The sequence below is a fragment of the Lithobates pipiens genome, unplaced genomic scaffold, assembly GCF_037356315.1.
Source record: "Lithobates pipiens isolate NorthernLeopardFrog02 unplaced genomic scaffold, aLitPip1_a1.2 Scaffold_19, whole genome shotgun sequence".
Classification (NCBI taxonomy): Eukaryota; Metazoa; Chordata; class Amphibia; order Anura; family Ranidae; genus Lithobates; species Lithobates pipiens.
The window spans coordinates 49,375,974-49,390,418 of record NW_027507764.1 but is presented as its reverse complement, the minus strand read 5'-3'; the positions used below and the strand labels follow the sequence as shown (position 1 = coordinate 49,390,418).

The following is a 14,445-nucleotide window of genomic DNA, read 5'->3' as shown; positions in this document are numbered from 1 at the left end:
AACAAATATTTTCACAATAAAGTTTATTGTATGGGTAAAAAATGAAATACAGAGCATGATGAGGTATATAAAAATACCAAATATGCAAACAGAGGTAAAATATTACATGTAATGAACAAATGAAGTATGGCAAAACAAATGATAATTATTTGAATCCTGTGTGAAAACATTTGATAAAAAAAAAAAAAAATCCCCTCAGTAAATCTGCCTATGGACTAGCAATCACAGCATTTAACATCTCTTTCCCTCAAGAAAAATGGCAGTGCCCCGGGGCACGTCACGCTTCAAAACACAGATTTTTTTTTTTTTCTTTTGCTTTTCCCTCTTCAAATATGGTTACCGCACTCGTCCAAAGCACAATTCTCAGGTTGCCCTTTAGAAAGATGGCGACGCGGCGATACGCCGTTGTCGGTCGCGCAACGTGGGCTGCGGGTAGGGAGGGGAGGAGCCGCGGCTGCGCAGTGTGCACGGCGGTGTCTGGACCCCATTGTGGAGTGTGTGTACCCGGCTATTGTGGCGTCCGACTAGGGAAAGAGTGAGTGACCCGAGCTAATGTACCTACCTACCTGTGTGTGCGTGCCCGACTCTACCCATTGCACTATACTGTGCCAGGCTGTCCTCCCAGTCTACACCTATGTGAATGGTAGTGTTGGGATTTGTGTGTGTATAGATCTCATTGTATACATACACACACACCCCACTGTGTGTGTGTGTGTGTGTGTGTATATATATATATATATATATATATATATATATAATTACACACACTCACACTAATATACCATTGTATATGTATATACATCATCCAGCATGTCATGTGTTTATATAAACAAGCAACACACCACATGCATGACCTGTATGAGGCTGATCACTGTATATGGGATCACATTCTATACAAACATACAAAAAAATAATTATATATATATATATATATATATATATATAAAATTGTAGAACCTCTGCAAAATGAAATGCACCCCTATAGATCTATATTAATCAATGCAAATGTAAGTTTTATATATATATATATATATATATATATATATATATACACACACACACACACTGCATCTGGAAACTATTCACAGCACTTCACCTTTTCCACATTTTATTACGTTACAGTCTTATTCCAAAATGGATTACATTTATTATTTTTCCTCAAAATTCTACAAACAATCCCCCATAATGACAATGTGAAAGAAGTTTGTTTGAAATATTTTGCAACTTTATATATATAAAAAAATTAATCCCACATACATAAGTATTCACAGCCTTTGCTCAATACTTTGGAGCTCCTTTGGCACCAATTACAGCCTCAAGTCTTTTTGAGTACCATGCTACAAGCTTGGTACATCTATTTCTGGGCAGTTTCTCCCATTCTTCTTTGCAGGACCTCTCAAGATCCACCAGGTTGGACGGGGAGCGTCGGTGCACGGCCATTTTCAGATCCCTCCAGAGATGTTAGATTGGGTTCAAGTCTGGGCTCTGGCTGGTCCACCCTAAGGACATTCATAGGGTTGTCCTGTAGCCACTCCTTTGTTGGCTGTGTGCTTAGGGTTGTTTTCCTGTTGGAAGATGAACCATCGCCCCCCAGTCTGAGGTCCAGACAGGTTTTCATCAAGAACGTCTCTGTACATTGCTGCATTCACCTTTCCCTCGATCCTGACTAGTCTCCCAGTTCCTGCCACTGAAAAACATCCCCACAGCATGACGCTGATACCATCATGCTTCACTGTAGGGATGGTATTGGCCAGGTGATGATCGGTGCCTGGTTTCCTTTAGACATGACGCTTGCCATGTAGGCAAAGAGTTAAATCTTTGTTTCATCAGGCCAGAGAATTTAGTTTCTCATGATCTGAGGGTCCTTCAGGTGCCTTTTGGGAAACTCCAGGCGGGCTGTCATGTACCTTTTACTGAGGAGTGGCTTCCATCTGACCACTCTACCATACAGGCCTGATTGGTGGAGCGCTGCCGAGATGGTTGTTCTTCTGGAAGGTTCTCCTCTCTCCACAGAGAAACTCTGGAGCTCTGTAAGCCCTTGTACACACGGTCGGAGAATCCGTCGGAATGTGTCCTATCGGACCGTTTTGTCGGATATTCCGACTGTGTGTGGTATGCATCGGACTGTTTCCGTCTGAATATTCGTCGGACCAAATTTTCCAACTTGCTGGAAATATTTTCCGACAAACTGCTCCGATCGGACATACTCCGATCATGTGTAGAGAACTCCGATCGGACAAAGTGCCACGCATGCTCAGATCAAATTCCTACACCAAAGCTATTGGCTACTAGCCTGAACGTAGTCCCATCCTAACGAAATTATGTCATCACGTTCTGAACGATCGGATTTTCCGACAACTTTGTCCGACCGTGTGTATGCAACAGTTTCGGACACAATCCATCAGACAAAATCCAACGGATTTGGTTGTTAGAATGTCCGACCGTGTGTACAAGGGCTCAGAGTGATCGTCGTGTTCTTGGTCACCTCCCTGACTAAGGACCTTCTCTCCCGATCGCTCAGTTTGGCCGGGTGGCCCTCTCTAGGAAGAGTCCTGGGGGTTCCAAGCTTCTTCCATTTACGGATGATGGCGGCCACTGTGTTCATTGGGACCTTCAATTCTGCAGAGGTTTTTCTTTTGTACCCTTCCCCAAACCTGTGCCTCCATACAATCCTGTATCGGGGGTCTACAGACCATTCCTTGGACTTCATGGCTTGGTTTGTGCTCTGACATGCACTGTTACCTGTGGGGCCTTAGACAGGTGTGTGCCTTTCCAAATCGTGTCCAGTCAAATGATTTTACCACAGGTGGAGTCCAAGTTGTAGAAACATCTCAAGGATGATCAGTAAGGATGAGCTCCGGCGTGTTCGCACACCCCACCTTCAGAGCCCGCCAGGAGGTCGGCACTGCACTAGTCACAGGTAGGGAGACATTTCCCGATCTCTGCAGCCACTCATCGGGACATTGTCTCACTGCCTGTGATTAGCGCAGCGCCGACTTCCTGGCGGGCTATTCACGTGGGGTGTGTGCGAACACGCCGGAGCTCATCCTTAATGATCAGTGGAAACAGGAAGCATCTGAGCTCAGTGTTAAAGCGGAGGTCCACCCTAAAGTGGACCTTCCGCTCATTAGAACCCTCCCCCCCTCCGGCGCCACAATTGGCACCTTTTAGGGGGGAGGGGGTGCAGGTACCTGTACAGTACAGGTATCTGCACCCACTTCCGGCGTAGATTCTGCAGAAGGTATGCCCCTTTCCGAAGGTCCCCCGCTGTCTGCTGGGAAACACACAGATCCCAGAGGCAGCGGGGACAATCCTTATTGCGCAGCGCGACTCGCGCATGCGCAGTAGGGAACCGGGAAATGAAGCTGAAAGGCTCCACTTCCTGATTCCCATACCCAAGATGGCGGCGGCAGCACCCGAGAGACGATCGAGAGATCGGCTTCGGGTGCCGACATCGCGGGCGCGCTGGGCAGGTAAGTGTCACTATTTTAAAAGTCAGCAGCTGCAGTATTTGTAGCTGCTGGCTTTAAAAAAAAAAAAAAAAAAAAAAAAACGACGGACTCCCGCTTTAAGTGTCATGGCAAAGGCTGTGAATACGCGATGTACATGTGACTTTTATTTTTTGAGTTTTAATAAATTCGTAAAGATTTCAAAACAAACTTCTTTCACATTGTCATTATGGGATATTGTTTGTAGAATTTTGAGGAAAATGTATTTAATCCATTTTGGAATAAGGCTGTAACATAAAATGTGGAAAAAGTGCTGCCAATACTTTCCATATACACGGAGCGGGTAAAATAAGTATTGAACATGTCACCAAGTTTCTAGGTAAATATATTTCTAAAGGTGCTATGGACATGAAATTTTCACCACGTGTCAGTACCAGACCACACAATCCATACATACCAAGACACCAAAACAAATAAGTTCTGTGTAATAAAATGACGCAGGGAAAAAGTATTGAACACCCTAACAGAAATGTATTTAATACTTGGTACAAAATCCTTTGGTAATGACAGCTTCAAGACAGCACAGTGGTGTAGTGGTTAGAACTCTCGCCTAGCAGTAAGAAGGGTTGCTGGTTCAAATCTCAACCACGACTCTACCTGCCTGGAGTTTGCATGTTCTCCCTGTGCCTGCGTGGGTTTCCTCCGGCTACTCCGGTTTCCTCCCACAATCCAAAGACATGCAGGTAGGTTAATTGGCTTCTCTCCAAAATTGGCCCCTAATATAAGAATGGGGACCTTGGATTGTGGGCTCCTTGAGGGACCGCTGTGAGTGTACAATGTACAGGGATAGGGACAATTGTAGACACTCACTCAGGTTGAACTGGATGGACTGGTGTCTTTATTCAACCTTACTAACTATGACACCTCCCATATGGAGAACCTAGTCACATGCGTTGCTCAGGTGTGGTTTTGGCCCATTCTTCCACACAGTCTTCAAATCTTGAAGGTTCCGTGGGCCTCTTCTATGAACTCTGATCTTTAGTTCTTTCCATAGATTTTCTATTGGATTCAAGTCAGGTGATTGGCTGAGCCATTCTTGCAGATTTATTTTCTTTCTTTGAGGCCAATTGAGAGTTTCCTTGGCTTTGTGTGTTGGGATGATTGTCTCGCTGAAATGTCCGCCCTCGTTTCATCTTCATCATCCTGGTAGATGGCAGCAGATTTTTATCAAGGATGTCTTGGTACATTTTTCCATTCATCCTTCTTTCAATGATATGAAGTTTGCCAGTACCGTATGCTGAAAAACAGCCCCACCACGATGTTCCCACCTCAAAACTTCACTGTGTTTATATGGTGATGTGCCATTTGACCTCCAAACATGGTGTGTATTATGGCATCCGAAGAGTTCATTTATGGTTTCGTCTGACCAGGCTATAGTCTCACCGGTATTTCATAGACTTGTCTAAGGCTGGGTTCACACCGCTGCGGCAGCGAGAACCGGATGTGATTCGCACCGCACTGCAGTGCAAATCACATCCGGTCTCTGTGCGATTCGAGTTCAGCCATACAGATAGTATGGCTGAATTCGCATCGCACCCGCCGCAAACTCGCACGGGACCCTTTTTTTTTGGTCCGCAGCAGAATCAGATCACATTCACACCATGCGATCCGATTCCTGTCCGAGTTTGCAGATCGCACTGCGATATGCGGACTCATCTGGGGGTGTCATTAACATTTCACTGACACTCCCAGCAGTCCGCATAGGGCAGTGTAAACTGCCGGCGGGAGGCATGCGATGCGGGAAAACGCAGCGGATTCGCGGCGTTCCCGCATCGCTCTGGTGTGAACCTAGCCTAAATGTTGTGCAGCAAACTTTAAATGACCTTTAACATGCTTTTTCTTCAGCAATAGAGTCTTGTGTTGTGAGCGTGCATACAGGCCATGGCAGATGAGTGCATTATTGAAACAATTGCACCTGCCAATTCCAGGTCTTTCTGAAGGTCTACAGTGGTCCTTGGCTCTTGGACAACTCTTGTGATGATAATTTTCACTCCTCTGTCAGAAATCTTTCAAGGAGCACCTGGTTGTGACCAGTTTATGGCAAAATTATCTTCTTTCCACTTCCAGATTATGGCCCCAACAGTGCTCACTGGAACATTCAGAAGTTTAGAAATCCTTCTGTAACCAACGCCATCAGTATGATTTACAATAATGTTGTGAAGGTCTTGCAAGAGCTCTTTGCTTTTACCCATCATGAGATGTTTCTTGTGTGACACCTTGGTAATGAGATACCTTTTTTTATAAGCCATCAGTTGAGACTGAACCAGCTGATAATTTGCACAGACAAGGGGCAGGATTGCTTTCTAATTACTGATAGATTTCAGCTGGTATCTTGGCTTTCCATGCCTTTTTGCACTTTCCATTTCTTCATGTGTTCAATACTTTTTCCCCTGTGTCATTCCATTTTATTACACGTAACTTAATTTCTAAACTTATTTGTTTTGGTTTCTTTGTATGTATGGATTGCATGAGTTGTTACCGACTTATGGTGAAAATCTCCTTTACCTAGAAAAATGGGGACGTGTTCAATACTTTTTTTTTTACCTGCTGTATATTTGGTAACTCCAGCCGAAAGTCATTGTTTTAATTTTTTTTATAGTTTTGCATTGAGCGGGGAAGGTTGAGTACCTCTAATAAAGGTTTGTATTGCTGTCTGAGGTCTTGTTAGGGAGTAGAGATGGGCTAAGGCAAGTTTTATATCTTAATTCCAACCCACCTGCCCGATCCTGGCAGGAAACCAACGCTGCACACCACTAATCACAGGCAGTGAGACATTTCCCAGTCCACAGCTGCCCAGACCAGGAAATGTCTCAAAGCCTGTGATTAGTGGTGTGCAGTGTCGGCTTCCTGGCGGGATCGGGCAGGTGGGTTGGGAATAGGATCCCGAACACGCCTGAGCCCATCTCTATTTAGGAGATACACTATATTACCAAAAGTATTGGGACACCCGCCTTTACACGCACATGAATGAATGAAATACTTGTATAGCGTGAAATTTAATTGCGTCTTAGTCCACAGGGTTCAATATTGAGTTGGCCCACCCTTTCCAGCTATAACAGCTTCAGCTTTTCTGGGAAGGCTGCCCACAAGGTTTAGGAGTGTGTCTATGGGAATGTTTGAGCATTCTTCCAACAGCGCATTTGTGAAGTCAGGTACTGATGTTGGATGAGAAGGCCTGGCTCACAGTCTCTGCACTAATTCATTCCAAAGGTGTTCTGTCGGGTTAAGTCCAGGACTCTGTGCAGGTCAGTCAAGTTCCTCCACCCCAAACTCGCTCATCCACGTCTTTATAGACTTTGCTTTGTGCACTGGTCAAAATCATTTGGTGGAGGGGGGATTATGGTGAGGAGTTGTTTTTCAGTGGTTGGGCTTGGCCCCTTAGTTCCAGTGAAGGGAACTCTTAAGCCGTCAGCATACCAAGACTTTTCAGACAATTTTATGCTCCCTACTTTGTGGGAAAGGTTTGGGGATGGCCCCTTCCTGTTCCAACATGACTGCGCACCAGTGCACAAAGAAAGGTCCATAAAGACTTGGATGAGCGAGTTTGGGGTGGAAGAACTTGACTGACCTGCACAGAGTCCTGATCTCAACCCGATAGAACATCTTTGGGATGAATTAGAGCTGAGACTGCGAGCCAGGCCTTCTTGTCCACATCAGTGCCTGACCTCACAAATGTGCTTCTGGAAGAATGGTCAAACATTCCCATAGACACATCTCCTAAACCTTGTGGACGGCCTTCCCAGAGTGGAAGCTGTTATAGCTGCAAAGGGTGGGCCAACTCAATAGAACCCTACGGACTAAGACTGGGATCCTGTTAAGGTTCATGTGTGGGTAAAGGCAGGTGTCTGAATACTTTTTGGTAATATAGTGTATACTGTCCTGGTGACAACGTTGTCATCAGAACTGAAAATGAGGCAATATCTCCAACAAGAACACAGACCGCAATATGGTTCTAGCCTTCCTCCAGTATAAAAATTTGTTTTTTTTTTTTGTTTTTTTTCATTGTTGAGTCTTGTTCTGTCAGAAATTCTCCCTCACTTACTTTTGTGATAACATTGTCACGTAGACAGGAAGCAATCTCCACTGGGGCCACAGAGATCCCTTAAAAGTGACAGGTGAGGTCCTAGACCAGTGATGGGGAACCTTGGCACTCCAGATGTTTTGGAACTACATTTCCCATGATGCTCAACTACGCTGCAGAGTGTATGAGCATCATGGGAAATGTAGTTCCAAAACTTCTGAGGTGCCAAGGTTCGCCATCACTGTCCTAGACCTTCTACCATTCTCTATCCAAAACTAAACACATTTGACAGGGCATACACTTTAAAAGTATTCTTCTGACAATGGTTGGTGCTCGTTTGAATTTGATTGGTCTACACGGTAATGTCAAGACTTATTAGAATGTATATTTTGATAAATACAACCTACTGTCATGCTTTTAATTTCTCTTTGTCACAATTAAGGCCATTGTTAGTGTTTTCGCTCTACTTATTTTCATGACCTGCATGTTGCAAATGCAATAGTATTGTGCATTAACAACATTTTCAAAACATATTTGCACCATAGTAATTAATGTGACTGACTTTATAATTTTGCATGTCCAGATACAACTAATCTGTTTGGAAGCTTTGATTTGTTGTTTATGGTGCTTCTGATCTTCTAAAACACCATTTTGATAGCCCTCACAATGAAGTGTCAGCATACAAAATTTGGCTACAGTTGGGCAATGGTGGTGTCCTTGTCTATAGACCATGGAGGCTAAATTTGTTTAAAACTGTTCCTCTGCCAAGCTGCAGGTTTTTTCCTTCAAGTTGATTATCTGGAAACAGGTGTAATTGGCCTCCGCGGGGATGTCAGAACTCATCCTTCTACTGTCTTGTGATCTCCTCTCCTGGCTGTTATAAGACAGCCAACCAGAACAGAGTTCTAAATTGTGGAGTTCCTAAAATTGGACCATAGAACTCATTGTCAAAAGGCAAATTGCATCTGTTTTCAGAGACAGTCTAGGCCGAAGTGAGAGATCTGAAGCTGGGCCAATCTTAAAGTACAAGGAAGGGTTAGAACTTCCCATGGAAGAAATTTTTCCCCATGTTCTGCCCAGTTGTTATCTAGGTCATTGGTCTCCAAACTGTGGCCCTTTCTGTGCTTTTATCTGGCCCTCGGGGGGAATTTTTCATCCACTAATACCAACAATGGGGCATAACCCCCCCCCCCTACTACCACCACCACTGACACCAATGATGGGGCACAATTCCTCCCAGTGCCTCCAATGATGGGGCACAATTCCTCCCAGTGCCTCCAATGATGGGGCACAATTCCTCCCAGTGCCTCCAATGATGGGGCACAATTCCTCCCAGTGCCTCCAATGATGGGGCACAATTCCTCCCAGTGCCTCCAATGATGGGGCACAATTCCTCCCAGTGCCTCCAATGATGGGGCACAATTCCTCCCAGTGCCTCCAATGATGGGGCACAATTCCTCCCAGTGACTCCAATGATGGGGCACAATTCCTCCCAGTGACTCCAATGATGGGGCACAATTCCTCCCAGTGACTCCAATGATGGGGCAAAATTCCTCCCAGTGACTCCAATGATGGGGCACAATTCCTCCCAGTGACTCCAATGATGGGGCACAATTCCTCCCAGTGACTCCAATGATGGGGCACAATTCCTCCCAGTGACTCCAATGATGGGGCACAATTCCTCCCAGTGACTCCAATGATGGGGCACAATTCCTCCCAGTGACTCCAATGATGGGGCACAATTCCTCCCAGTGACTCCAATGATGGGGCACAATTCCTCCCAGTGACTCCAATGATGGGGCACAATTCCTCCCAGTGCCTCCAATGATGGGGCACAATTCCTCCCAGTGCCTCCAATGATGGGGCACAATTCCTCCCAGTGCCTCCAATGATGGGGCACAATTCCTCCCAGTGCCTCCAATGATGGGGCACAATTCCTCCCAGTGCCTCCAATGATGGGGCACAATTCCTCCCAGTGCCTCCAATGATGGGGCACAATTCCTCCCAGTGCCTCCAATGATGGGGCACAATTCCTCCCAGTGCCTCCAATGATGGGGCACAATTCCTCCCAGTGCCTCCAATGATGGGGCACAATTCCTCCCAGTGCCTCCAATGATGGGGCACAATTCCTCCCAGTGACTCCAATGATGGGGCACAATTCCTCCCAATGATCGTTACACAATTCCTCTCCCTGACACCAATGATGGGGACACAATTCCTCCCAATGACACCAATGATGGGGACACAATTCCTCCAAATGACACCAATGATGGGGACACAATTCCTCCCAATGATGGGGACACAATTCCTCCCAGTGACTCCAATGATGGGGGGGCGCAATTCCTCTCACTGACACCAAAGATGGGGCATTGTTTATTTCCCACTGATGTCAGGACCTTTTCTACACCCAATGGCCACAGTGCAGCCCCCCTAAATACTGAAGGGCAGTAAACTGGCCTTCTGTTTAGAAGGTTTGGAGACCCCTGACCTAGATCATTGTTTTTGTGAGCTCAACTTCCAGATTTCACTCTCCGTCTTACACTCTATATATAATCTTTGAAAAAGCCTTGATTGTCCCAAATTCAGGAAGAAGCTTCCTAACGAGAGCACAAAAAATAATAAATATCCGGTAAAGGATCTAAAGCTTACCAGCTCAAAGAAAAATGGCCAAAGCTTAACTTTAAAGAGATCTGCAAGGTCCCTAAGCAAATACAAACAACGTTTCCTTGCAGTAGAAGAGGAAATCAAATCTCTCCAGCAGCTCCTGTTTGCCGATGTTCTTCAGTTTTGGCCTCTATTAAACCTTTCAGTTTCCAACACTCCTGAAAGTCCTACAAGGGCTGCATCACAGAATGAAGGGAAGGTCGGAGAGACAGGCTGTTGGAAAGGCCAGTATACTTAGTATCTTCTATTGCAGGGAAGTCCCACTTGCATTTTTTTATGGACCTGCCAGGATATCTTTAAGTAGTTGTTGTGTTTATGAGATTTTATTGGATACCACCTTTTAATTTGTAAACCAAAAAAACAAACAACACAAAACCAAAACTTTCGTTGCAGTGGACCGGAGTTCGAAAAGACGTCAAGTGAAGCCTTTGGCAACTTCCCTTCTTGAAGCATTGGATTATGATAGCTCAGATGACAGTGATTTTAAAGTTGGAGATGCTTCAGGTATTTTTTAGACTTGTTTTTTTAAATAAATTTTGCAGTAGCAATGAACATTTAATAATGCTGTACAGTATCTTGACTATTTATGATCACAAATTTAAATTGATTTCTGTATGTTGACCAGTAAAAAATAAAAACGATTCAGATGCCTTTACTGTGGAGGTGCTGGCACTGTATACCAGGGCTATCATTGGTGCCAAAGTGGCTTGGTCTTTTAAAAATGTGTGCCGTATATGTTTGCTTTTGTGCTTATTTGTCTAGCATGCGGTGTGATTTTTATTTTTTTTTCTATAACAAAAGTTACAGTAAACCCGCTATCGGCAGAGTTAAAGGCCTTATTTTTCAATGTTGCCAAACTGGTGGGTACCACCTTTCACTTCCTCAACATTGGTCTCCAGTGGCAAAATTCCAGGTACCGGTACTTCATGACCAGCACTTTAGAAAATTGATTAGCACTCTTGCCTTGCGCAGTTAGGATCTTGGGTATGCTTGTGTGTAGGCACCTGACACACACTTTTATGCAAGTTCTGACCACATCTTGCAAGATTAAGTTCTAACTCATCTCATCCTGCTTTCTGTCTTACTGTTGACCAGAGAGATATGTCATTATCGGCAAAGGCTCAAAGCGGAGTGCAGAAGGAAGGGAAAAATCTACTGTTTGAATTTGCATAATAGAACGTCCCAGTTTTGGTGCTCCTAAAATGCACAGCATCTTAGACATGTTCACTAAAGGGGGCTTTATTGAGCTATCCTGCCCTTAAAGAGGAAGTAAACCCTGATGGGTTTACTTCCTCTTTCATTCCCTGCAAAGGCAAAGCATAATGGATACTATGCATCGCATAGTAGCCCATTATGTGTCACTTACCTGACACAGGAGCCAGCGATGTCACCGCTGTCCCCTGTAGTCCGGCGCATCCATCTTTTCGGTGGGGTCTCGCAGCTCCGCCTCTGTCATTCGGCGGAGCCGCGGTGACGTCACTCCCGCGCATGCGCACGGGAGCCGACACGCACGGCATCTCCGTTGTTGGAAATGCTGCGCTCATGCGCCGTAGACAGCGGTGCCTGTCTTCGGGCAAATATCTCCTAAACCGTATAGGAGATATTTCTTGGACCTACAGGTAAGCCTTAATCTAGGCTTACCTGTAGGTCAAAGTGGTTTGTAAGGGTTTACAACCACTTTAATAGTTTAATGATGTGGTTAATAGACACTGGCGTCATCTCTCCACATTAATGAAATCTGCCTGGGGAAGATCCGAAGCTGAAGGAGCATGCGGGTTGCATGACCTACCTGAAGACGTGTGTGTGTGTGTGTGTGTGTGTATATATATATATATAATCTATACATACTATATTTTCAAAATTATTGGGACATCTGCTTTTACACGCACATGAGCTTCAATGGCATCCAGTCTTAGTCCGTAGGGTTCAATATTAAGTTGGCCAACCCCTTGCAGCTATAACAACTTCAACTCTTCTGGAACGTCTGTCCACAAGGTTTAGGAGTGTGTCTATGGGAATGTTTGACCATTTCTCCAGAAGCACATTTGTGAGGTCAGGCACTGATGTTGAATGAGAAGGCCTGGTTCACAGACTTCGCTCTAATTCATCCCAAAGGTTCACTGGTGTGCAGTCATGTTGGAACAGGAAGGGGCCACCCCCAAACTGTTCCCACAAAGTTGGGAGCATGAAACTGTCCATAATGTTTTGGTATGCTGAGGCCTTAAGAATTCCCTTCACTGGAACTAATAGGCCAAGCCCAACCCCTGAAAAACAACCCCACACCAACCACCCCCCCCCCCCCCCTCCACCAAATGATTTGGACCAGGGCACAAAGCAAGATCCATAAAGACGTGGGTGTGCAAGTTTGGGATGGAGGCACTTGACTGACCTCAACCTGATAAAACACCTTTGAGATGAATTAGAGTGGAGATTGGGAGCCAGGCTTTCTTGTCCAACATTGGTGCCTGACCTCACAAATGCGCTTCTAGAAGAATAGTCCCATAGACACACTCCTAAACCATGTGGACATCCGTCCCTGAAGAGCTGAAGCTGTTATAGCTGCAAAGAGTGGGCCAACTCAATATTAAACCCTACGGACTAAGTCTTGGATGCTATTAAAGTTCATGTGTAAAGGCAGGCATCCCAATACTTTTGACAATATGGTGCATATGTGTGTGTGTGTGTGTGTGTGAGTATATATATATATATATATATATATATATATATATATATATATATATATATAATATAGTAGGGGGGAGCACTGGGTTGAGAGAGGTGGAACTGAAAGTTGGGTTTTAAATACCCCTCCATCTATGTTGTCTGGTTCCACTGCCCGTGTTTATCCCCAGTTTGTAACTGTGTAGTAGCACCTTGTCATGAAGGACTCATTATGATATCAACATGTGGCTTGGTAATGGCTGCAGTATTTGGGGGAACTTGAATTCTTTACTTATACAAATCTCTGAATACAGATATATTTGGACAGTATAAGCAAAAATCAATACTTGGCTCTAATATACTTGTGCAATATGAACATAACATCAACATTCATACCAAATAAACATTTGACATAAGTGAAACAAAGTCTATATATAATCCATACTCCATTCAATCTGAAGGTGCCCTAAAGTGCTCAGTGTTGAATAAAACCATTAAAGTGCTCCAGTGTGCCAAAGTGCTTCCCCACATCCAAGCCTCTTACCAGATGGACATTATTTCACAATTAAAGAGATCAAGCACACTTTCCCCCAGGAGTCTTCAAACAGAAAACACATTGGCACTTCTTATTTTTAAGACGATCCCTCAGGTCCCTGGCCAGTTTTGTTTTTCCTCCGGAGAGGGAATGTTGCCTTAGGGATTGCCGGAAGCTCCATCTTTCAAGGGCTTCTCCCGGGGGTGGGAGGGCAAAAAGTGGCAGTGTGTGCATCCCCTTGGCGGCTCTGGCGGAGGGGGGTGGATGTGTATCATTTGCAGGCGGGCACTGCTTGACCTGGAGACGCCGGCGTGTCATTTCTGAAACGGGTTGACATAGGGGACCGAGGAGAAGTGAACAAACCACTTAAAGGCGCAGGGAGAAAGAAATGGCCAGCTGGTGCTAGATGTGGGCACTGCTGCAGGGGACAAGTGTGAGCTGGAGTGGAGAGGTTCTTCACTGCCATGGCTCCTGTTTTTATTCCTTTGGCAGGCCAAGCCACTTAAAGATTCAAAGCCTGTTTCCAGAAAGCGTTGTGCCAAGTGTGGAACGAAGATGCCTTCAGTGTATACAGAGCCGCTTTGTAAAACTTGCGTTACCCGGTTACTAAGGAAAGAGGCAGATACCCTTTATTCTTTTTTTGGGGTCTTTAAGGAAGAATTTACCTCTCGTACTTTTAAGGAGTTTAAGAAGCTAATTTCAGACATTAAAACTCCAGCTGCTCCTATCAGTCATCCCTCTCTTATAGCTTCACCAAAGTGGGTAGCATAAGGGTCTCAGGACGCTGTGGGGGACAGGGCAGTAAGCCTTGCAAAAAGTGCGTGACATTGGCACAACCAGCTCAGATTCAGAACAGGAAGAAATTAGAGACGCATGAGATGATGTATCAGGGTCTGCAGAAAAAGAAGACTAAAGTATGAGTGATGTCTGATGTGGTAAGGAAAGAATGGATGGACCCTGAGAAGAAAAAGTTTTTTTGGCAGCCAGTCACAAAAGGTTTCCATTTGATGACCAGCAGTGTGGAACAAAAATCCAAAACTGGATGCTTCCCTGTC

The 14,445-nt window shown here is 44.9% G+C and overlaps 1 protein-coding gene across 5 annotated transcripts in view; it reads left to right on the top strand.

Moving 5' to 3' along the window:
* The first annotated feature begins 439 nt into the window (after nucleotides 1-439).
* Nucleotides 440-14,445, top strand: part of PHF14 (PHD finger protein 14) — a 421,390-nt gene continuing 407,384 nt past the window's right edge. For 4 of the 5 annotated variants that reach the window (XM_077490721.1, XM_077490723.1, XM_077490720.1 and 1 more), the window contains exons 1-2: nucleotides 440-535; nucleotides 10,588-10,698. In XM_077490721.1, coding sequence (XP_077346847.1) covers nucleotide 535; nucleotides 10,588-10,698 — 112 coding nt within the window. In that variant the 5' untranslated portion in view covers nucleotides 440-534. The remainder of the gene's footprint in view (nucleotides 536-10,587; nucleotides 10,699-14,445) is intronic. The other variant, XM_077490724.1, reaches the window with a different exon arrangement.